This window comes from Euleptes europaea, chromosome 1 (assembly GCF_029931775.1).
Source record: "Euleptes europaea isolate rEulEur1 chromosome 1, rEulEur1.hap1, whole genome shotgun sequence".
NCBI lineage: Eukaryota > Metazoa > Chordata > Lepidosauria > Squamata > Sphaerodactylidae > Euleptes > Euleptes europaea.
In genome coordinates, this window is record NC_079312.1 from 10,168,697 (window position 1) to 10,191,793 (window position 23,097).

The window sequence follows — 23,097 nt, forward strand, 5'->3', positions numbered from 1 at the left end:
AACAGAATCAGCAAACTGTGGCCAAACGCCGGTGCATCGAGCAACGGGAGGGGGGGGGCAGTAACTGGCCACGAGCCCTGCTGGGTCATATCAAGGGTCCGCCTAGCAGTCAAGAGCAAAACGAGCTCAGGCTGGTTGCAGGGAACAAAGTGGGTGGAAACACAAACCCCAGACCTGCTGCATGAAACCCTCCACTGACTCACCTCCCCTGCAGACGTGCAAAAGCCCGATTCTCCCTCCAGCCGGGGGGGACCAGACAGGGGAGAGGCCCTGCAGGACTCCATGTTGGCCAGATTTCCTTCTGCCGCTTATGTCCTCTTATGGATTGAGAGCTGGCTGAAAAATAGGAAGCAGAGAGTAGGAATCAATGGTCAGTTTTCCCAATGGCGGGATGTGAGCAGTGGGGTGCCTCAGGGATCTGTGTTGGGACCGGTGCTTTTCAACCTGTTCATCAATGACCTGGAGTTGGGGTTAAACAGTGAAGTAGCCAAGTTTGCAGATGACACCAAATTATTTAGGGGGGTTAAAACAAAATCGGACTGTGAAGAGCTCCAGAAGGATCTCTGCATACTGGAAGAATGGGCATTAAAATGGCAAATGAGATTCAATGTGAATAAGTGTAGGGGGGGGAAATCCCAACTTCACATATACACTGGTGGGATCTGTGCTGGCAGCAACAGACCAAGAAAGGGATCTTGGGGTGGTAGTGGATAGCTCAATGAAGATGTCAACCCAGCGTGCGGCTGCTGTAAAAAAGGCAAATTCCATGCTGGCCATAATTAGAAGAGGAATAGAGAATAAAACTGCTGATATCATACTGCCCTTGTAGAAATCTATGGTGAGACCACACTTGGAATACTGTGTACAGTTCTGGTCACCACATCTCAAAAAGGATATTACAGAGCTTGAGAAGGTGCAGAAAAGAGCAACCAAAATGATTAGGGGACTACAGCAACTGTCCTATGGGGAGCGGTTAAGACGCTTAGGGCTGTTTAGCTTGGAAAGAAGGCGGCTGAGGGGAGACATGATAGAGGTCTATAAAATTATGCATGGTTTGGAGAGAGTGGACAGGGAGAAGTTTTTCTCCCTCTCCCATAATACTAGAACACGGGGTCATCTGCTAAAGCTGGAGGGTGAGAGATTCAAAACAGATAAAAGGAAGTATTTTTTCACACAACGCATCGTTAAATTGTGGAACTCCCTGCCCCAGGATGTGGTGATGGCTGCCAGCTTGGAGGGCTTTAAGAAGGGCGTGGACATATTCATGGAGGAAAGGGGTATTCATGGCTTTTAGTTAGAATGGATACTAGTCATGCTGCATACCTATTCTCTCTAGTATCAGAGGAGCATGCCTATTATTTTGGGTGCGGTGGAACACAGGCAGGATGGTGGTGCTGCCATCGTCTTGTTTGGGGGCTTCCTAGAGGCACCTGGTTGGCCACTGTGTGAACAGACTGCTGGACGTGATGGGCCTTAGTCTGATCCAGCAGGGCCTTTCTTATGTTCTTAGAGTAAAGCGATACCATCACTTCACGTGATCTGGACACTATACTTCTGTTGATGCAGCCCAAGACTGCATTTGCCTTTTTAGTTACCGCATCACACTGCTGACTCATGTTCAGAGATTATTCATATCTAGAATAACAAGATGAAAACTAGAAACCTCAAAACTGGCACCAGCATCCGAATAACTGCAGGAGTTGCAATTCCAAAAATGCAGGGTAGGAATGGAAACATTCTGGTCCAGATTAATTGTCGTATGTATAATATTTTTAAATAATTAAAAATGTTTTAATTATGTACCTAATACGCTTGTATTATTATTTCATGTTACTTTCCCATTTTATTAGATTCCCCCTGTTGATGCTGCACACGAAATGCATTGGGGTTGCAAGAATGACGACAGAATCTGTTCCCCTTTGCACCATTTGTTTCTCTGACTTCGTTTTGCCTGGCTGCAGCCCCCTTCTTTTCTTCCCAGATGAACAACATAAAATCCCTCTAACATTTTGCTAGGAAAAGGTGAGGCCAGCAGGAAAAGAGGCAGACCCAACAAGAGATGGATGGACTCAACAAAGGAAGCCACAGCCCTCCGTTCGCAAGATCTGAGCAAGGCTGTTAAAGATCGGACGTTTTGGAGGGCATTGATGCATAGGGTCGCCCCACACACAATATTTGGCAATGGAAGTGCCGGTTCTCTGCAGACGAGCCCAAAAGGAAGAGGCAGGACAGGCGGGGGGGGGTGAATCAGATCCCCCTCCCTTGACAAACCTGCAGACCAGCGGCCAGTTCAGAGCTCTTCTGAGGCTCCTGGGGATCCTACAGCAGAGGAAGCAACAGCAGGCACTGCAAATACAACTAGCAACCTCTGGCCAAACGCCGGTGCATCGAGCCACGGGGGGGGGGGGGCAGAAACTGGCCCCGAGCCCCGCTGGGTCAGATCAAGGGTCCGCCCAGCAGTCGAGAGCCAGACGAGCTCAGGCTGGTTGCAGGGAACAAACAAACCCCCACGTGGGTGGGAACACCAACCCCAGACCTGCTGCAGGAGACCCTCCCCTGACTCACCTCCCCTGCAGACGTGCAGAAGCCCGGGTCTCCCTCCCCCCGAGTAGGGGGGCCAGACAGGGCAGAGGCCCCGAGGGACTCCATGTGGGCCAGGTTTCCTTCTGCCGCTCTGGGAAAAGCCTGGCGGAGGCAGAGGGGGCCTCAATGGTGCTCGCAGCGCCTTCTGGGAAACGTAGTTCCCTGCAACCACCAGACCCGGAAGGAAGAACAGAGGCCGTTGGAAAGAGGCGGTTTCCTCGCTCGGCTTCTGGGCCTGGGGGGAGCAGCTGCCTCCTCTGACGGCCCCCCCTGCAGGGGAGACCAGCAGGAGAGAGGCTGACAAAGGGACAGAGGGCAACGGGGAAGAAACACTTTCCTGCCCAAAACTGTAGGGTTGGTTGCAGCACTTTGTTCTCCCGCAGGAAGCTTCGCTTTTCCAGGCATCGACCTATGAAAAGGGAGGGTGACCAGGCCCAGGCTGCTCAGGCCTTGCAAACTGAGGGCCGGAGCTTCCCTTATGAAGTCAAGCTGGGTCTTCCTCTTTTCCTGCCACTTTCAACTTTTCTTAGCCTTATTGTCTTTTCCCGTGACTCTGGTCTTCTCATAATGTGACCACAGTGTGATGGCCTCCGTTCTGCCATTCGAGCTTCTAGGCTTGACTTGATCGAGAACCCAGTGATTTGTCTTTCTGGCAATCTGCAGCATGCATCAAACTCTCCTCCAACACCACATGTCAAAGAATCAGAGAGTGGGAAGGGGTCATACAGACCCCCATCTAGTCCAACCCCCTGGGGCTCAATGCAGGATCAGGCCAGAACAGCGGGGCTCCTTGCACATTTCCCACTCGTGACTCCTTTTCGTCTGAGAAATTTTTACACGACCCCGGGTGTAAAGGTATATAAAAAAGGTATACAAATCAAACATTTACTGATAATAAATGAGTACCCAGATTGTAAAGGGAAGATGACTGGGAAAGGCACTGGCAAACCACCCCGTAAACAAAGTCTGCCTAGTAAACGTCGGGATGTGACGTCACCCCATGGGTCAGGAATGAGCCGGTGCTTGCACAGGGAGATCACCTTTTTACTTACCTTGCAGCCCATAATGGAAACCCCTTATTGCGACTCCTATCTTCCACTTCCAAAAGGAACAGGTCCCTGCTTTCCTCTAAGTGACAGCCCTTCAAATACTTAAAGAGAGAAATCATGTCCCCCCTCAACCTCCTCTTCTCCAGACTGAACATTCCCAGGCCCCTCAGCCTTTCCTTGTAGGGCATGTTCATGGTAGCATAGCCATTGTCCAGTGGGACCTGGAGATCTCCTGGAACTTGAATGTATCTCCAGGAATTTCCCAACCTGGAGTTAGCAAACCTAGGTGGAAAGCTCCGAAAAGAAAGCAGAGTATATGTTTCCAGACAGCCTTGACCACCCAATAAATCTAGGATTTTCCCAGAGCAATTCTAAACAGGTGTACATGGAAGGGAGTCCCATTTTACTTAATGGAGCTTACTCCTAGGAAAATTTCCTTAGGCCTGTACACTTTGTGATCCATTTCTATACATGGAGGTCACACACCCCATTGCAGATGAATGTGAATGTTTGCAAGGCTAATATTTAGATGAGTGCCACGGACAAAGTCCATGATCTGAGACATGTGCTCCTCAGGAGCCTTTGACCATGACAGAGAGATCTGTCCCCATCTCAAATCATGTGTTCAGAATGGCAAACGGTTTGGTTCTGTCCTTGCTGCCAGGAATGATATGCACCGTCTCGGCGGGGGCTTCTTTTTTTAACATTTTCTTTCCTCTTTAATTAATGTTGTTGTACTTTGTTCGTTGGATTGCATTGTACCTTGTTGCCCAAAGCTGGTGGGCAAGGGGAAAACGAAGCATGGCTTGTGGGGAGGCCACGTTTTGAAGTGCATAGTGGTGGAAAGTGCTATCAAGTCACAGCTGACTTAAGGTGACCCTGTAAGGTTTTCAAGGCAAGAGACATTCAGAGGTGGGTTTGCCATCGCCTGCCTCTGCATAGCGACCCTGGACTTCCTTGGCGGTCTCCCATCCAAGTACTAACTGGGGCAACTCAGCTTAGCTTCCAAGGTCGGACCAGACTGGGCTAGGCTGGGCCAGTCAGGCTGGGGCTTAAAGTACATAAGTAACATTAAAGGGACAACCTTTTCTGATATTCAGTGGGGCAGGGGTTCCCAGCCTTTATGAAGAAGAGTTGGTTTTTATATCCCCCTTTTTCTCTACCTTTAAGGAGTCTCAAACTGGCTTACAATCACTTTCCCTTCCTTTCCCCACAACAGACACCTTGTGAGGCAGGTGGGGCTGAGAGAGTTCTGAGAGAACTGTGACTGGCCCAAGGTCACCCAGCAGGCTTCATGGGGAGGAGCGGGGAATCAAACCCAGCTCACCAGATTAGAGTCCGCCGCCCAAGTGAAGCAGCGGGGAACCAAACCCGGTTCTCCAGATTAAAGTCCACTGCTCTTAACCACTACACCACAAGAGAGCCAGGGTGGTGTAGTGGCTAAGAGCGGTGGTTAAAGATCGGTGGACTCTAATCTGCAGAACTGGGTTTGATTCCCCACTCCTCCACATGAGCAGCGGACTCTAATCTGGTGAACTGGGTTGGTTTTGTCGCAGGCCCAGGTGATAGAAGTTTAAGGTAGAATTCCACCTTTTTTGAACTCCATATGCAATGTATAAGAATGGAAAGTAACAGTTTTTAAGCCGACTGAATCACAAAGGAGCTGCCCTCTCAGAAAGACTGACCTTGAAGATAACGAGAAGGCATACAGGATGCTGAGAATTAAACTGCTGACAAAATGACTTTTAAATTCTCTCTCCGTAAGAGACATTTTTATTCTGTGCTGTGATGTAATTACAATGTGATTTTAAATGTGAAGCTGTAAGCAGGAACTCCTTTTAAGGTAATAGAGGCTCAAATCGCCAACTCAGGATCAGATAAAGGCAAGAGATCCTGATCTTAAAAGGTATAAAAAGGGAGGAAAGTACCAGCTTAGAGTTAGAGATTTCCTAGCAAATTAACACACATTAGCTTGACATGGATTCCTCTCCATCCCTTGCCTGGGATGTAATGTCTAAACTGTTAGCTTTGATTCTTGCGTGGACTGAAGCGCTAAGTCCCTTTTTCTTAGAAAGATTTCTCTAAGTATTTTTAGCCTTTAAATATGCTGAATGCTTACAGATTTCACCAACATTTACAAGTCTTCCTGTGAGACTGGAGAACTCCCAAAGGGGGGATTCTTTTCATGACAGCCAGTACTCGCTAAGGCTGGATGTCTGAAATGAATGCTTGCAGACTTCTTCATCCTATGAATAGGGTGGAGACTTCTAAAATCCACCAACCTTAGGATGGGGTCTAGGAATTTGGATCTTTCCCTATTTGGAACACTGAGAGCCCATTGATTCTAACAGGGATGAATGGATTCTCACAAAGAGCTATCTAGTCTTCTTTGGCTTCCCAGTCCTGGCAAGCATGAAGATTGTAAAACCTATAGTCTCCTTTACACAGGACTAGAAGGTTATTCTCTGAGCTTGTGACAGAAGAAGTCTTCTCTAGTTAACAGAGAGAATTCTGAACATTCTCTGAGCAGGAGCCAGAGGTCGTCCTAACTGACAGGAGAGCCTCTGTACTCTGTGATAGAGCACAGGGCTTACACAGTACACAGTGCTTACACATATTACATGGGGTAAGATGGAGCTTTTAGGCTCTTACATTGAACTAAAGGTTCATACACAGATCTCTCTGATATTAGCACTATCAGAGAGACTCTATAACAGAGTCCTACACAGAACTTAACATTCTTATAGCTTTAAGCTTACACATAACACATTACATGGCTTTCTCATAAGCTTTGCATTGCTGTCTGATTCTGACACAGCTATGGATAGCATGCACATACACACAGATATCCCTGACCCTAACATAGATCAGAGGCCTTTTCATAGGCTAAGAACACTGAAAGATTTCTTTAAGGTTTCACAGACTTGGTCCTGGCATGGACTGAAAATATTCTTTAAAATAATTATGATTACATAAACTCATGGAACCAGAGATTTCTCTAACCTTTGCATACAGCAAAGACATACATTGAAAAGACATTGCAAAGACACAGCAAAGACATACATTGCACGGACATTGCAATACTAAAATAACATATAAAGGACCTTTGAATTAAGATGATTTTAATATGTGCATTGCACTAACCATATTTTACAAGATTTCTATAACTGATTTATATTCTGAATGAATTTGCATTGCACTAACCATATTTTACAAGATTTCTGTAACTGATTTATATTCTGAATGAATTATCATTACTATATTAAGATAAGTTACTCTTTTATAGAGGCATAGAGATTGTTAAAGATTACTTGCAACATAAACATGTTTAAGACTTATGATGCCTAAACGTATATAATATTTTAAGACTTTGTAACCATCTACAAGCATATATTGTGGTGTCAAATAAATTGTACATACATTTATGTCCCTTTTCATAAATTTATTGGTGCACTTCAAGAAAAAGCTAACTTTGGTAAGAAATGTTGATTCCTGCTCAGTAGGTGTCTATCTGAATAAGATAACGTATTTCTTCTCAGGAAGGAGTCCATTCTAAGAGCTTAGGCACCGAAAGGCATGAACCGCGACACTTTCACCCAGCACGGTTGCTTTTCCCCTCACAAAGCTCTGGAGTTCACAGGGCAGGTTTGAGACACTCGTTCCACTCACAGAGATGACTGGTGTGGGCTGCATTTAAAGCCCTGCCTGCCCCCTTCCCCTGCGGTTGCCAACTGCCTGGAGAGAAAATGTCCTGATGGGAAATACCTATCCTTTACCTGGCAAGGTGATCGCTCTCCATCCTAGGAAAACCTTCAACGTCCCATTTCTACACATGAAGCCTCTGCTAAAGACAGGATGTTTTCTTCCAGGCCTGTTGGCAACCACATCCTTCACCTAACTTTTCTATTTGTAAATAAGCAAATATTGGAAAGGCCTTGCCAGCTAACCCTCTGCACAAGGAAGCTGCTGTGAAAAGCAGGATCAAAAAAAATATTCAGCTGTGGGGAGCTGGGGTTGCCAACTCTGGGGTGGGAAACTCCTGGAGATTTTCGGGGGGGTGCAGCCTGGGGAGGGTTGGGTTGCAATGGGGGTGTAATGGGGCTTCAATGGGGTGTAAGACCATGAAGTCCCCCTCCAAAGAGCCATTTTTCTCCAGGGGAACTGCTCACTGTTGCCTAGACATGAGTTGTAATAGCAGATTTCCAGGCCCCATGTGGACCTTGGCAACTCCAGCTGGGGACTGAAAGGGGCCCCCAATTTTGTCAGTGGGATGAGAAGGTCTCTGTTGGCTTTATGCTGGTTGCTCAGACCTAAGTGGGCCAGCAGCTTATTGGCCCGAGACCGGCTGACCCCAGGAGCAGCCCTGGGAATTGGCATGACTGAAGCAGGATTCAAGCAAGATCAAGGCAAACATGGTACCTTCCAACGTTGTCTCTGTCACAGGCGGTGGAGAGGTGTTGCTGAGCCACGGTCTTAGCAGAAGAATGAAAATGGCTGATGCCCCTCTGGTCCAGGTTGGAGAGATTGGGGGGGGGGGGGTGCCTGCCCTCACCTTCTGTTTTCAGAATGGAGCTGCTTCAAGGGGTCCATGCGAAAGGTAGTCAGGTAGGAGTTAAGTACTCCTCCAACAGCTTATTCCTGCAAAGAACTCGATACATGCTCTGTAGAACCTGTTATATCCTAGATAAAGTGTACATAGTTGAATTAAAGGTAAAGATCCCCTGTGCAAGCACTGGGTCATTCCTGACCCATGGGGTGACGTCACATCCCGACATTTACTAGGCAGACTGCGTTTACGGGATGGTTTGCCAGTGCCTTCCCCAGTCATCTTCCCTTTACCCCCAGCAAGCTGGGTACTCATTTTACCAACCTCAGAAGGATGGAAGGCTGAGTCAAACTTGAGCCAGCTACCTGAAACTGACTCCCTCCGGGATTGAACTCAGGTCGTGAGCAGAGCTTGGACTGCAGTACTGCACAGTGGCTGTCGAGTCGTTGCTGAGTGAAAAGGACTTGTTTGCCTGGGGTTGATTGCAGGCCCCACCCTCTGCTGTTAGCTGTTGAGAGGTGGGGCTGCGATCCTTTAAATTGCAAGGCTCCTCCTTGCCAGAGGCAGAGTGGGGTCAGAGCTGCTGGCGAGGTTTGTTGGTTTCAGGTTAGATCAACACATCAAGGTATTTCTGGTGTGAAAAGATTCACCACGAGGGTGATGATGGATGCCCACAAACCATTTCCAGTCCCCTGAAGGCGTGTGCCATGTTTGTTTTTCTCCCTGAGGACAAAATGGACTTCACCTGCCACAAGTATAAATTGGTAGGTCTCTTAAAAGGTTCGGAGTCTGGAGGAGAGGATTGCTACTCTCCATGGCATCAAAAAAGGGGAGGATTTTGTTAACAGAAACCTGGAGGCCATGCATAAGCAAGGGGAGACTATTCAGAAGGTCAACAGCATGGTTGCCTGCCCTAATGAGGCTCCTCAGAGCTGAAGCGGGTCAGTGCCTTTCAGTGCCTATCCTCTTAGAATTGACCCCTTCCTGAGAAGTGGTATGTTATCTGATTCAGTTAGTCACCTACTAAGCAGGACTCAATGTACTCACAAAAGTAAGTCTTTTTATTGAATAGCTTCAATGTAATCTGTGTGTATATGCAAGTATTACAAAGTCTTCAAAGCAGTAATAATGTATACAAAAATGCAAGCAAGTTCTACATACTATTTAGTTTTCAAAATTTTTACGGCTTGATATGTTTTTTACGACACATCCTCTGTAGCTTCCTGCAGACTACCATAGAAGGATTTCCTCTTCTAGCAGGTTATTTGCTGGTCATAGCTATTTCCTAGACAGTCAGTTTTTAGTTTTGTTATATCTCTATAATGATTAATTTTACCAACATCTTCATCTCCTAAAGAACACGATAAAAAGGAATATATTTTCAATATTCTACTACAACTCCTTCATATTTAAACCTAAAAACCCCGTATAACATTTATACAACACCATTAGGTAATGTTTCAGACAGCTGCAGCTGACCAAGTCATTCTATGCAGTCATTATTAGTTAACTGATCAGTTAAATACGGCTTGCTAAATACGACAGCGTAAATAACCAAAAGATCGTTTAAATACGTCCTTATGCTTAGAAGACAAAAAGTCTTTTGGCCAGGCATGTTTAGGCTTGTCCAATTTTAAATGAAAGACAAGCCTCTAATGGCTTTTCATGAAAAATATGGTTTTACATTGAAGAATTCTGCAAATGTACAACACGAATACAACAGTTCATATGTTCTAATATGTCAAAGCCTGTAACAGAGCGTTTCAGGATGTTCCCAAAGGCATTGAGCAAGATGGTACTCTGTGCCATTAGAACTCAGGAATAGATTCCAGGTCCTTGAAGGGGCGGCAGAGCTGGAAACACTGCCAGCAGAAGAATCAGCGGCGGCGGCCCGGAGCCGGACTTTTGGGAGTCGCCTGAGGGGAACTTGGAGGAGGAAGGCGGCGAGGAGGAGCTGCTGCTGGAGCCTGGAGGAGGCAGCCTACCCTCATTGCTGCTGGCCTCCTCACCGCCACTGCCGACCCCGGGCTGGGCTCGGTGATGCTGCTGCTGGCGGAGGCCTTCGAGGGGGGCGGCACACACCCCTTCAAGGGGAGAAGAGCACAAGCACACCGCCTTTCCCCCCCACATGCTGCACGTCAGCAGCAGCAGCTCCTCACCCAGCTGCAGGCCGCCGCCTCCTCCTCCTCCTCCTCCTCAGGGCGCTCTCGGAGGCCAGACAACCCCTCAGCAGCTGCACATCCGCCAGAGAAGGGCCTGCTGTCTCCCTCAATTCTTTTCTTTCTCTCCTCCCTCCATTTCTTTCTTTCTTTGTCCCTCCCCCTTTCTTCCTTCCTTTCTCCCTTTCACCCTTTCTTCCCGTTCTGTCCTTCCTTTCTTTCTTTGTCCCTCCCCCACTCTTTTTTCCATCCCTCCCCTTTCTTTCTTTCTCTTTCTTTCTTTCTTTTGCTTTCTTCCCCAGTTCCTTCCTTCCTTTCCCAGTTCCTTACTTCTTCTCTCCGTTCCTGCTCCTACTCTTTCTTTGTCCCTCCCACTTCTTTCTTCATTTTTTTCTTCCACGTTTTTCCCTCCCCCCTTCCTTCCTCTCTTAGAGTTGCCAAGCTCCAGGTGGTGGCTGGAGACCTGGCAACCCTAGCATCCCCCTGCCATGCGGGAGATATACGCCTGGTGTGCCCCCCGAGCGATGTTATAAATATGCAAATGTAATATTTCCACATAGACTTACATAAATTTTCCTCTCACCCAACCCCAGGTACCTAGCTTTTGTTTTCAGGTTGGGTTTTATTCCCCCTTTTTTTTTCTTCCACTGGTGGTGAAAAGTGCCACAGCAAAGAGAGGATGGGAAATATCTCCCCTCTACAAAACAGCTGCAAAAAAAGGCTTATGCGGTCTTATGGTCTTATCCACAGAGTCACAACATGTAAAGTGAAAGATGTCATAGTCTTGCTGTATTCCAAATAGGCCAGGCTGCACCCAGACTACTGCGTGCAGTTCTAGAGGCCTCACTGCAAAAGGGATGTGGACAGAATGGAGCAGGTGAAGAGCAGAGTGACAAGGAGGATCAGGGCCCTGGAGACCAAGCCCTACGAGGATAGACTGAGGAACTTGGGAATGTTCAGTCAGGAAGAGAATGAGTGGGGACACAATTGCTCTCTTGATGTATTTGAAAGTCTGTCCCACACCCAATAATGGGTATCAATTAGGGACGGAAAGTCAGTTTTTAGTTTTGTTATATCACTATAATGATTAATTTTACCAACATCTTCATCTCCTAAAGAACACGATAAAAAGGAATATATTTTCAATATTCTACTACAACTTCATATTTAAACCTTAAAACCCAGTATAACATTTATACAACACCAATGTTTCAGACAGCTGCAGCTGACCAAGTTACGCTATGCAGTCATTATTAGTTAACAGATCAGTTAAATACGACTTGCTAAATAAGGCTTGCTAAATACCACAGCGTAAATAACCAAAAGATCGTTTAAGCATGTCCTTATGCTTAGAAGACAAAAAGAGTCTTTTGGCCAGGCATGTCTAAGCTTGTCCAATTTTAAATGAAAGACAACTCTAATGGAAAATATGGTTTTACGTTGAAGAATTCTGCAAATGTACAACACTAATACAACAGTTCATATGTTCTAATATGTCAAAGCCTATAACAGAGTGTTTCAGGATGTCCCCAAAGGCGTTGAGCAAGATGGTACTCTGTGCCATTAGAACTCAGGAATAGATTCCAGGTCCTTCGGGGGCGGCAGAGCTGGAAACGCTGCCAGCAAAAGAATCGCAAGCACTAGGAAGACAAAGGGAGGAGAATAGGGAGACATGGAGAAATGGCACCGGAAGGGAAAGAAAGGTGTTGGTTATTGGGGGACTCCCTGTTGAGGGGTATAGAATGTCAGGTGTCCAGGCCTGACCCCATGGTCCGAGAGGTGTGTTGCTTGCCAGGGACGAAAATTAAAGATATTGTAGAGCAAATACCAAAACTGGCCAGTCCTCAAGTTCATTACCCATTTGTGACGGTCCATGTGGGAACCAACGACACAGCCATGAACATAACAGAAAACATTAAGGCTGACAATGAAGCTCTTGGCAGGAAGCAGAAGGGAACGGGGCACAAATGGTGTTCTCTTCAGTCCTTCCTGTCAGAGGAAGGGGAATATGACAGGAACATAAGATAACGAAGATGAACCACTGGCTGCATTGGTGGAGCAGGCAGGAGCGATTTGGATTCTGGGACCATGGGCTGGGTTTTCTGGATGACAACCTACTCACATGCGATGGAATTCATCTTTCAAGGTCAGGGAAGAATGTTTTGGGAAGAAACCTGGGGAGATTCATCAAGAGGGCTTTAAACCAATACCACAAGGGAAAGGAGATGATCAACATAGGGATTTAAATGAGGGAGAGCAAACAGCAGAGGCCCACCTGGGAGGGACGGGTCTAAAGGAGACAAAGGTGCAGGGCTTCAGGCATCTATGTACCAATGGCCAAAGCTTTGGCAATAAGACGGAAGAGCTTGAGCTTCTAATGCAGTCAGAAAGATATGATTTAGTAGGGATTACAGAAACTTGGTGGGACAATTCCCATGACTGGAATGTAGTACTGGATGGATACAAGTTGTTCTAGAGGAACTGAAAAAGTCAAAGAGGTGGTGGAGTGGTGATGTATGCGAGGAGAGGGATTGCTTGCCGAGAAATACTAGGTTGAGGAGGTGGATGGTGCCCTCCTTGAGCAGCTTGACAGGCTATCCAAACAACAAGAGCTGGTAGCTATGGACGATCTGCAAAGCAACCACAGTCGTGCAAGTTCCTCACCTGCCTGGTGGAGAACTTCCTTCATCAAATGGTGGCTTTAGCTACGAGGGGCTCATCCATACTTGACTTAATATTGACCAACAGGCAAGAGATGGTAGATGAGGTGAAGGAGGTGAAGGTGGTGGGGACCTTAGGGAGAAGTTATCATGTCCTTCTAGAATTCGTTTTGTTGTGGGGGACCAAGGAACTTCATAGCCACACACGCCTGTTTGATTTTGGTAGGGCAGATTTTAATAAACTCAGAGGCCTAATGAGAATCATTCCATAGGCAAGACTGCTAGAAGGGAAAGGAGCAAGGGAAAGGTGGGCTCTCCTAAAATAGGAGCTTTTGTAAGCTCAAGCTTTCACTATTCCAACAAGAAGGAAACACGGTAGGGGATCAAAAAAGCCAGTGTGGATGAACAGAGAACTCCATGATGAGCTAATGGAGAAAAGAGGAAATGTTCAGGAAATGGAGGCAAGGACATACCTCTAAAGAAGAGTATCTGCGGGTTGGTAGGCACTGTAGGTCAGCCATCAGAGAGGCCAACGCTCAAAGTGAGCGGAGGCTGGCCAGGGAGGCTCGCTACAATAAGAAAACTTTCTTTAGATATGTGAGGAGGAAACGCAAGGGAAAAGAGTCTACAGGCATACTGTTGGGTGAAAATGGAGAAATTGTGACAGAGGACAGAAAGAAAGCAGAAAGGCTCCATGCCTACTTTGCCTCAGTTTTCCCCTGAAAAAGAGAACAGGATCATCTAGAGATAATAGTAGGCAAGACATCAGGGCTGCTGGTTGAAATGAACAAAGAGAAGCACCCGGCTGAAATGGGTAAGTACAAATCTTCTGGGCCGGACGATATGCACCCAAGAGTGCTGAAAGAATTTTCTAGAGAGATTGCAGAGCCTTTATTTATCATCTTCCAGTTCTCTTGGAGGACAGGAGACATGCCACAAGACTGGAGGAGGGCAAATGTTAGCCCTACTTTCAAAAGAGGAAAGAGGGACGACTCAGGAAACTACAGGCCAGTCAGTTTGACCTCTATTCCAGGGAAGATACTGCACAAGATATTAAAGAGATCAATCTACAAACATCAGAAGGACAACTTGGAGATCCAGGGAAGTCAGCACGGATTTGTCCCCAACAGGTCCTGCCAGTCAAACCTGGTTTTCTTATTTGATTGAGTGACGAGCTTACTGGATTGAGAAATTGTGGTAAATGCTGTTTACCTGGATTTCAGTAATGTTCTAACAGTCTAACTGGTAAACTAGAGGACTGTGGTCTAGACTCTAGGATAGTGAGGGAGCTGGCACTGTTTAGTCTGGAGAAGAGGAGGTTGAGGGGAAACATGATTGCTCTCTTTAAATATATAAAAGGCTGCCACTTAAGAGGAGGACAAGTAGTGTTCCTGTTGGAAGCAGAGGATAGAATTATGTGTTTAAATTGAGGGTGGAAAGGTACCATTGGATATTAGGGGGAAAATTTTAAATCAACTACCTAGGGAGGTGGTGAGCTCCCCGTCACTGGACAAGCACGTCATGCTCTAGACCAGGAATGGGGAACGTCAGGCCCGCGAGGACATTTTAGGTGGCCCCCGGGAGCACCAGGGCCCTGCCATTGAAATGCAGCCGAGCACAGCCCTTCCCAAAACTGTTTCAGAAGCCGCAGCGTGCAGGAATGCTGAGGCACCCTTTAAACCTCCACTCTCCGCCTGTCAGCTGTTGGGCAGCGGGAGGTGGGGAAGAGGAAGCCATCCACGTGCATGCGGTTGGACGAGGCAGGAAGCCTTCAGTCCTACTGGGCTGCGTGCGAATGTGGGGGGGGGGGAGGCGGTGTTTTGGTGTTCTTTCCTGTCACAGCCCTCGAAGGCCTCCGCCAGCGGCAGCAGCACCGAGCCCAGCTTGGGGGACAACAGCGGCGGCAGCCTGGAGCTGGACTTTTGGGAGCCGCCTGAGGGGGACGAGGAGGAGGAAGGCGGCAAGGAAGAGCTGCTGTTGCTGGAGCCTGGAGGAGGAGGCCTGGCCTCATCGCTGCTGGCCTCCCCACCGCCGCTGCTGCCCCCCGGGCTGGGCTCAGTGCTGCTGGCGGAGGCCTTTGAGGGAGGCGGCAGGGAAGAGTGCAAACATACCGCCCTTATATGGCTTCTCCCCTGTATGAATCTTTCGATGTACAGTAAGGTGGCAATTGTGAGAGAAGCACTTTCCACATTCTAAGCATTTATGTGGCTTCTCCCCTGTGTGAGTCTTTCGATGTCTAGTTAGGGCGCTATTATCAGAGAAGCACTTTCCACACTCCAAACATTTATATGGCTTCTCCCCTGTGTGAATGTTTTGATGAATAGTTAGACAGCGTTTCCAAGAGAAGCACTTTCCACACTCCAAGCATTTATACGGCTTCTCCCTTGTATGAATCTTTTGATGAGTAGTTAGATAGCCATTCCGAGAGAAGCATTTTCCACATGCCAAGCATTTATATGGCTTCTCCCCAGTGTGAGTCTTTTGATGAGTAGTTAGATTGCCATTTTGAGAGAAGCATTTTCCACACTCCAAGCATTTATATGGCTTCTCTCCTGTATGAATCTGTTTATGTTTAGTTAGGACGCCATTATCAGAGAAGCACTTTCCACACTCCAAGCACTTATATGGCTTCTCCCCTGTATGAATCTTCTGATGTTTATTTAGGTAGCCATTGTGAGAGAAGCACTTACCACACTCCAAGCATTTATATGGCTTCTCCCCAGTGTGAATATTTCGATGAGTAGTTAGATTGCCATTGTGAGAGAAGCACTTTCCACACTCCAAGCATTTATATGGCTTCTCCCCTGAGTGCATCCTTTCATGTGTTTTTAGTGCACTACTGCAGCTGAAGCTCCTTCCACATTCCAAACATTTATACGTTTTCCAGTATGTTGTAATGGAAAGACATGTTTTAACACCGAAATTGCAGCTCAATCCATTCTTCTCCACCGAACCCTTATGCCTTCTCTTTCTTTTCCGTGTTTCATTTTGGGCAGAGACCTCTGGCTTATTTGTGCTCTGACAGCCAACCAATTCCTTCCTCTTCTTCTCTTTTACTTTCCATTTCCTTCTGCAGTCCTTCTTGGGTACTGTTTGATCCTCAGATTTCACTTTCACCTGCTGATCTTTATCTTTTTCCAAAACTCTCCTTCCTAATTCCTTTTCACTCAGCATCTCCCTCACATCTGCAACTGCATAAGAGAGATAGAAATTAATTAAGAATGAACCCACCCCAAATAACACTAATCAGGTAAAGTCAGTAATGAATGGCATTTCCTATAATGGAAGCCACAGTCCTGGACAAATGTCAGCAAAATTTAACCACACACTAGGATGACTTGGAAAAGGAGAAACAGATAACCAAAGGAAGGGGCAGAAAGCTGCTATTGAGACCACATTAAGGTTAGTATTTTTTCTGGTGCTTATTCAGGAAACATACAGAAAGCAGGGACAGAAATGTTTTGTTTTTAAAATCATGACAAAAGGAATGAAAAATGGAAAGATGGCCTGAGAATTGTCCAGCTGTTCTTGGCCAGGGCTTTTTCCACCTTGGCCCAGGACTGATGGGACTCCCTCTCAGAGGAGACCTGGGCCCAACGGGACCTGTCGCAGTTCTGCAGGGCCTGTAAAACTGAGATGCTCTGCCAGGCCTCTGTTTGAGGGCTGAAACGGTTTACACGAAGCTGGCCTCCCACCTCCCCCTACGTTCTTCCTAACATCTAAATGGGAGAGCCTGACCACCTTTTCAGGTTGGCCAAAGTCCTGTTATTGAAACAGAGCACCACTGATGTTATATTTCAATCTGGAACTATTTTTTTTTAAATTAATTAAGTATTGAATGTATTATTTTATTATGTTTTAATGATATCATTGATGTTAGTCGCCCTGAGCTTGGCTTTGGCAAGGATAGAGGGCAAGATACAAATCTAAATATATATAAACAAATCTAGAGATTGAAGACATGGACAGACAAGGTAGCTCTTTCCACAAACCTGAAAAATGATCTAGGCTTGCAGAAAAATCTGGCAAAAAGAAACACTGGGGAGTAGAACACCCAAAATAATAGAAGTAGTGCCTGTAACATAAGACACATATGCCTTCAGTGGCCATTGCAAGGCCATCACACAGTACTGTCAGCCTTCAAGCCTTGGTTTCTGTCCGTTAGAGGCACAGGCAGGCAACAGTGCCCAGAGAGCACCAGACAACTGGGCCCAGCTTAGCAGCTGAGAAGGCACATTACTAGGCCAGATTTCTCCCAGGTAGAAGGAAACCTGAAGACGGTGGGGAATAATGGTAGGTTGGCTGGTAGGTGGGAAAGAGAGATGAATGAACGGAATGGTGAGGAAATGGGGATTGCCACGAGGAAGGAAACAGGTAATAGTATTGGACGGGGGATATGGTGGGACATCAGCTGCCCCCAGAAACTATGCCAACTATTCAAGGAACTGGACCATCCTGGACCAAGGAAACCCCTGACTCCCCCCTCCAGCCCGGTGCCATGTGCTTTTAGTATTCAAAGCTATGGTTGGTGGTGAAAAGTAAATTTATGTAAATCTATGTGGAAATATTACAAATATATTTTATTAGAAGGGCTATACAGTTTTTAAAATTCTTTAAAAGCATTAAAATGGCACAATGGCCAAACGTAAGGTTGATATCTGTAACCACAAACCCAAATGCGTTTCGACCTTGAGGGCCTTCATCAGTGGTTAGTTAAAACCTTTTCTAAAAACTGCACACATATATAGAAATACGATGATGTGAACAAATACAAATACAAAATACAAACAGTTTAAAACCCAACCAGGTAAGTGAATATGTTGTCTGAAAAGGTAGAACAGAAATGGGTTAGTTGCCATCTGTTTGAAAGGCCATTATATAAGTTAAGTTAAAAATGTTTTAGAAATACTTATTAAGTTTATTCTCAATTATTCAAACAACTGGTATATTGGGTTTTTGTTGTACTACTGTAAAACATAATAATACAGCTGTATTATTACGTTTTACAGTACTACAACAAAAACCCAATGGTCATTGAGCCATTTTAATGCTTTTAAAGAATTTTAAAATCTGTACAGCGCTTCTAATAAAATATATTTGTAATATTTCCACATAGACTTACATAAATTTTCCTCTCACCCAACCACAGGTACCCAGCTTTTGTTTTCAGGTTGGGTTTTATTCCCCTCTTTTTTCTTCCACTGGTGGTGAAAAGTGCCACAGCAAAGAGAGGATGGGAAATCTCTCCTCTCTACAAAACAGCTGCAAAAAAAGGCTTATGCGGTCTTATGGTCTATCCACAGAGGCACAACATGTAAAGTGAAAGATGTCATAGTCTTGCTGTATTCCAAATAGGTCAGGCTGCACCCAGACTACTGTGTGCAGTTCTGGAGGCCTCACTGCAAAAGGGATGTGGACAGAATGGAGCGGGTGAAGAGCAGAGCAACAAGGAGGATCAGGGCCCTGGAGACCAAGCCCTACGAGGATAGACTGAGGAACTTGGGAATGTTCAGTCAGGAAGAGAATGAGTGGGGACACAATTGCTCTCTTGATGTATTTGAAAGTCTGTCCCATACCCAATAATGGGTATCAATTAGGGACGGAAAGTCAGTTTTTAGTTTTGTTATATCACTATAATGATTAATTTTACCAACATCTTCATCTCCTAAAGAACACGATAAAAAGGAATATATTTTCAATATTCTACTACAACTCCTTCATATTTAAACCTTAAAACCCAGTATAACATTTATACAACACCATTAGGAAATGTTTGACAGCTGCAGCTGACCAAGTCACTCTGTGCAGTCATTATTAGTTAACAGATCAGTTAAATACGACTTGCTAAATACGGCTTGCTAAATACGACAGCGTAATTAACCAAAAGATCGTTTAAGCATGTCCTTATGCTTAGAAGACAAAAAGAGTCTTTTGGCCAGGCTTGTCCAATTTTAAATGAAAGACAAGCCTTTAATGGAAAATATGGTTTTATGTTGAAGAATTCTGCAAATGTACAACACGAATACAACAGTTCCTATGTTCTAATATGTCAAAGTGTCAGGCTGTTATCTTGGTTCAGTTGTTTTTTCATTTCTCTGCTGAACCGTCCAGACCTCAAGGACGGCTTCACATACCAAAGCCTGGGAACGCCACTCCTGGGAAATAATGCTCTGTTTATGCTTTGTAATCTCCCGCCATTTCTCTGCCTTATATTTCTGAATACTGAGCAAGACAGCTCATAGCTGTCATCTTATCCTTAATGCACTGTAATGCCTATTTGACCAGTAAAGCCATCTGCTTGGATTCTGACTGTCTCTGTGGTGATTTCTGGTTCAATGGGTCAAGAGCTGACATTATGACAGCTATCCCCTTCATCACCCTTTCCATCAGTCAGGCTGGAGCCCAGGAGGGTTCGCCTGCCACTCGGATGGGAGCTAAGTCAAAGCTCTTTGAGTGAGTTTACCGTGGCTGGAGCCCCGTGTGGCTCGCCTGCCACTCGGATGGGAGCTACGACGGAGCTCTCCGAGTGAGCCCGGTGTGGTTCGCCCCGATCCCGGTGGATCGGTTCCCCGGAGCCGTAACCCTGGAAGGATCTCCTCCTTCCTTTGAGGACACCCTAGACAACGTTCATCGGGCAGAAGTGGAACGTTGCTGCCTGACTGGACTTGTACGGGTGCAGCGTGAAGGCCAGCGCCCGCCACGACCTCCTAGTGTCGGATTGTCTAGTGGAGGAAGCTCAACTGACCCGGTGGTGCGGAGCCGGGTTAAAAGCACTGGCAAAACGGATGGTTGCGCTCTTCCACGGAATGACCTCGACCACCGCTTCAATGGCCGGAATTGCTAAGCTGTCAACCCCCGTCTTTGGTGTCAGCGCAGCGACCTTAGCGGTTCAGGTCCAACCGCAACTGGATCTTCCGGATCAAGCCGGACCTATTTCGGCATGGGAGCAGGAAGCTCTGCCACTAGTGACCACGACCCTGACCACCAAACTTGACGCGGACCAAGTTTTAGCGGATCGTAAGGGGACCAAAGAGGACTTGCACCATGAGGAAACTCTCTGGACTGCAAACCTCCGCATCGGCCAGCCCCGTCGCTTAGGTGATGTGGGCAAGGATATGGTTTTGCTCCGACAGCACAATCGGGAACACTTAGACCGGATGGCCCACTTGCAGGGTCAAATGCACTTTGTGCTTCACGACAACGACTGCTTGCAGCAGATACAAGCCGAACCAGATGGCTCAGTCCCAGCTCCACAACCAGGGTTTCCTGATCAGGCTCAACCGCAACAACCTGCGGCACCTCTGGGCGGAGCGTCCATGTTGCCAGTAACTCCAGCAGTGCCTGTGGCGCCAGGAGACCCCAGAGCTCCCGTCCTGCCACCGCCAGAAAGTCCAGGAACCCCGTTCCTTGGATCTACACCAGCACCCGTACTACCTCCAGTTCCATGGAGACCACCCAAACTGAAGATCTCTTTTGCCGGCTCGGCAGAGATACTACCTTGTCAGCGACCCAAGGTGAGGGGAAGCCAGAAGTCTCCCCCCGAAGCTTTCGTTCCCTGCCCGCAGAGATCAGCGCGGCCCCCTCAAGATCACGAATCCCGATTCCAAAGGGGAGCTTGCCTCGTTTGCGGCGCAACGAACCACTTTGTTTCAGCATGTCCTCAACGCCTGGAACTCCCTCGACCGAATGCATTGCCCCGGGCTCGGGGACGACCTCAACGCAGAGGCACCGCGGCCACCCGCAGTACAGCACCGGGATGGCCCACACCCTCTGCACTTCCTACTTCTGCAGACCCCTCCGGGTCCTGGATTACAATTGCCCCAGTGGGGGACAATTCTCCATCTTCGGACGGGGAGCTTCCCTGGGATACCCCAGCGTTAACCCTGGACTCGCTTCCTGACCTATCACAAAACCGGGGAAGACCTCAACGCAGAGGCACCGCGGCCACCCGCAGTACAGCGCCGGGACGGCCCACACCCTCTGCACTTCCCACTTCTGCAGACCCCTCCGGGTCCTGGATTACAAGTGCCCCAGTGGGGGACATTTCTCCATCTTCGGACAGGGATCATCTCCAGGATACCCCAGCGCTAAACCTGGACTCGCCTCTTGACCTGTCTAATAACCGGTCACAGTCTGCGGCGAATGGGACGTCCCCACAGACCCCCGCAGTTTCTCCTGCAAAACCTACGAAACCGACGAAGGTGAAAGAAGTAGAAAATACGGTGTATGTGGATGCAGTGTTGCAACACTATAAAGGGGGTCCCCAACTGCCTGTCAAGGCACTTATTGACTCCGGTTGCGGTCGCACTCTCATCAATGAGGCCACATTTGCAGCACTCAAAGTCAAGTCCGAGGCTTTACCAGCCCCCGTCCGATTTGCCCAAATGGATGGAAGCCATTTCAAGGGGGGCCCAGTTGATCATCGCACTATAGGGGTGGCGATGGGAATTGGCTCCCACTGGGAGCAAATAGACTTTACCATAACCCCTATCCGATTTGACGTAGTCCTGGGAATTAACTGGATTAAAGGTCATAGTCCCAGTATAGACTGGGAGACGGACACGATCTCCTTTGCCAACCCCAAATGCGACCAGCACCGGCAGCAAGTTGCGGTGCTGTCTCCACCCGCTCCGGCATTAATCTCCGATGTCCCAGCACCGCCGTCCCTACCTAATGTATACCAGGACTTTGCAGATGCCTTTAACATTAAAGAATGTGATGCCTTACCCCCCCACCGGGCCACTGACTGTGCAATTGAAGTGGTTAAAGACTGCACATTAACCAAGAGTAAGATCTACCCTATGAGCACTTCCGAGCGCACTGTACTACGGGACTTTCTAGACAAAAACCTTGCCAGGGGATTTATTCGCCCGTCGAATGCTCCCAACTCAGCCCCGCGTTTTTCGTCCGAAAAAAGGAGGGCGACCTACGTCTCTGCATTGACTTCCGAAAACTCAATGCAGTTACTCAAGCCAACGCTTATCCTATTCCGCTGATTTCAGACATCTTGGGACAACTGCAAGAGGGACGTATATTCTCCAAATTAGACCTAGTGGAAGCCTACTACCGCGTCCGTATCCGCGAAGGGGACGAACCCCTCACTGCCTTCTCTAGCTGTTTTGGAATGTTTGAATTCCTTGTAATGCCCTTCGGGTTAAAAGGTGCCCCGGGGGTCTTCATGCAACTCATCAACGAAATCCTCCATGATTTACTGTACCACGGAGTGGTAGTTTATTTGGATGACATTCTTATTTATTCAAAAACCATGGACGAGCACGTCACTTTGGTCCGAGAAGTTCTGCACCGCCTGCGCAATCACCAACTCTTTGCTAAGCTAGCTAAATGCGAATTTCACCAAAGCAAAATAACCTTCTTGGGATATATAATCTCCCACCATGGCCTTAGAATGGACCCGGCCAAGGTCCAATCCGTCCTCGATTGGACTCCTCCCTCCAACCGCAAACAAGTACAACAGTTTCTGGGCTTTGCTAATTTCTACCGCGGATTTATTCCTAACTTTACCCAAGTAGCACTGCCCATCACCCACCTTCTGAAAACCAAGGGTAAAGAAAGCTCTGCTACATTACCCTCCGCTACGATACTGTGGACTGATCAATGCCAGACCGCCTTTGTAGCCCTCAAACGCCTTTTCGCGTCGGAACCTGTGCTACGGCACCCAGACCCAAATCAAATGTTCATTGTGCAAGTCGATGCCTCCGACGTAGCTATGGGAGGGGCCCTGCTCCAAAGAGGACCAGATGGTCTCCTTCACCCCTGCGCTTACTTCTCAAAGAAATTTGCGCACTCCCAATTGAACTGGCCCATTTGGGAGAAAGAAGCCTCAGCCGTTGCATGCACTTACTCTATGGCGACAATTCCTGGAAGGGTCTAAGGTCCCCTTCGAAGTTTGGACTGATCACAAGAATCTAGCCGCCCTCACAGGAACCCATAAGTTATCCGCGAAACAACAGCGTTGGGCGGAACTCTTTGCTCAGTTTCGTTTTGTCCTGAAGCATGTCCCAGGAAAACAAAACGTTCTCGCAGATGCTCTCTCCCGGTTGCCTCAATATCCAACGAAACTCGATCGGCCAACAGACTCT

General features: G+C 47.3%; 1 protein-coding gene across 1 annotated transcript in view; it reads right to left on the reverse strand.

Moving 5' to 3' along the window:
* Positions 1-2,706: 2,706 nt before the first annotated feature.
* The window catches only part of LOC130488068 (zinc finger protein 345-like), a 45,552-nt gene continuing 25,161 nt past the window's right edge, over positions 2,707-23,097 (reverse strand). The window contains exons 4-7 of the mRNA XM_056861688.1: positions 15,152-15,801; positions 10,606-10,626; positions 10,164-10,262; positions 2,707-2,853 (exon numbers count right to left, since the gene is read on the reverse strand). Of these exons, the coding sequence (XP_056717666.1) occupies positions 2,707-2,853; positions 10,164-10,262; positions 10,606-10,626; positions 15,152-15,801 (917 nt within the window). The remainder of the gene's footprint in view (positions 2,854-10,163; positions 10,263-10,605; positions 10,627-15,151; positions 15,802-23,097) is intronic.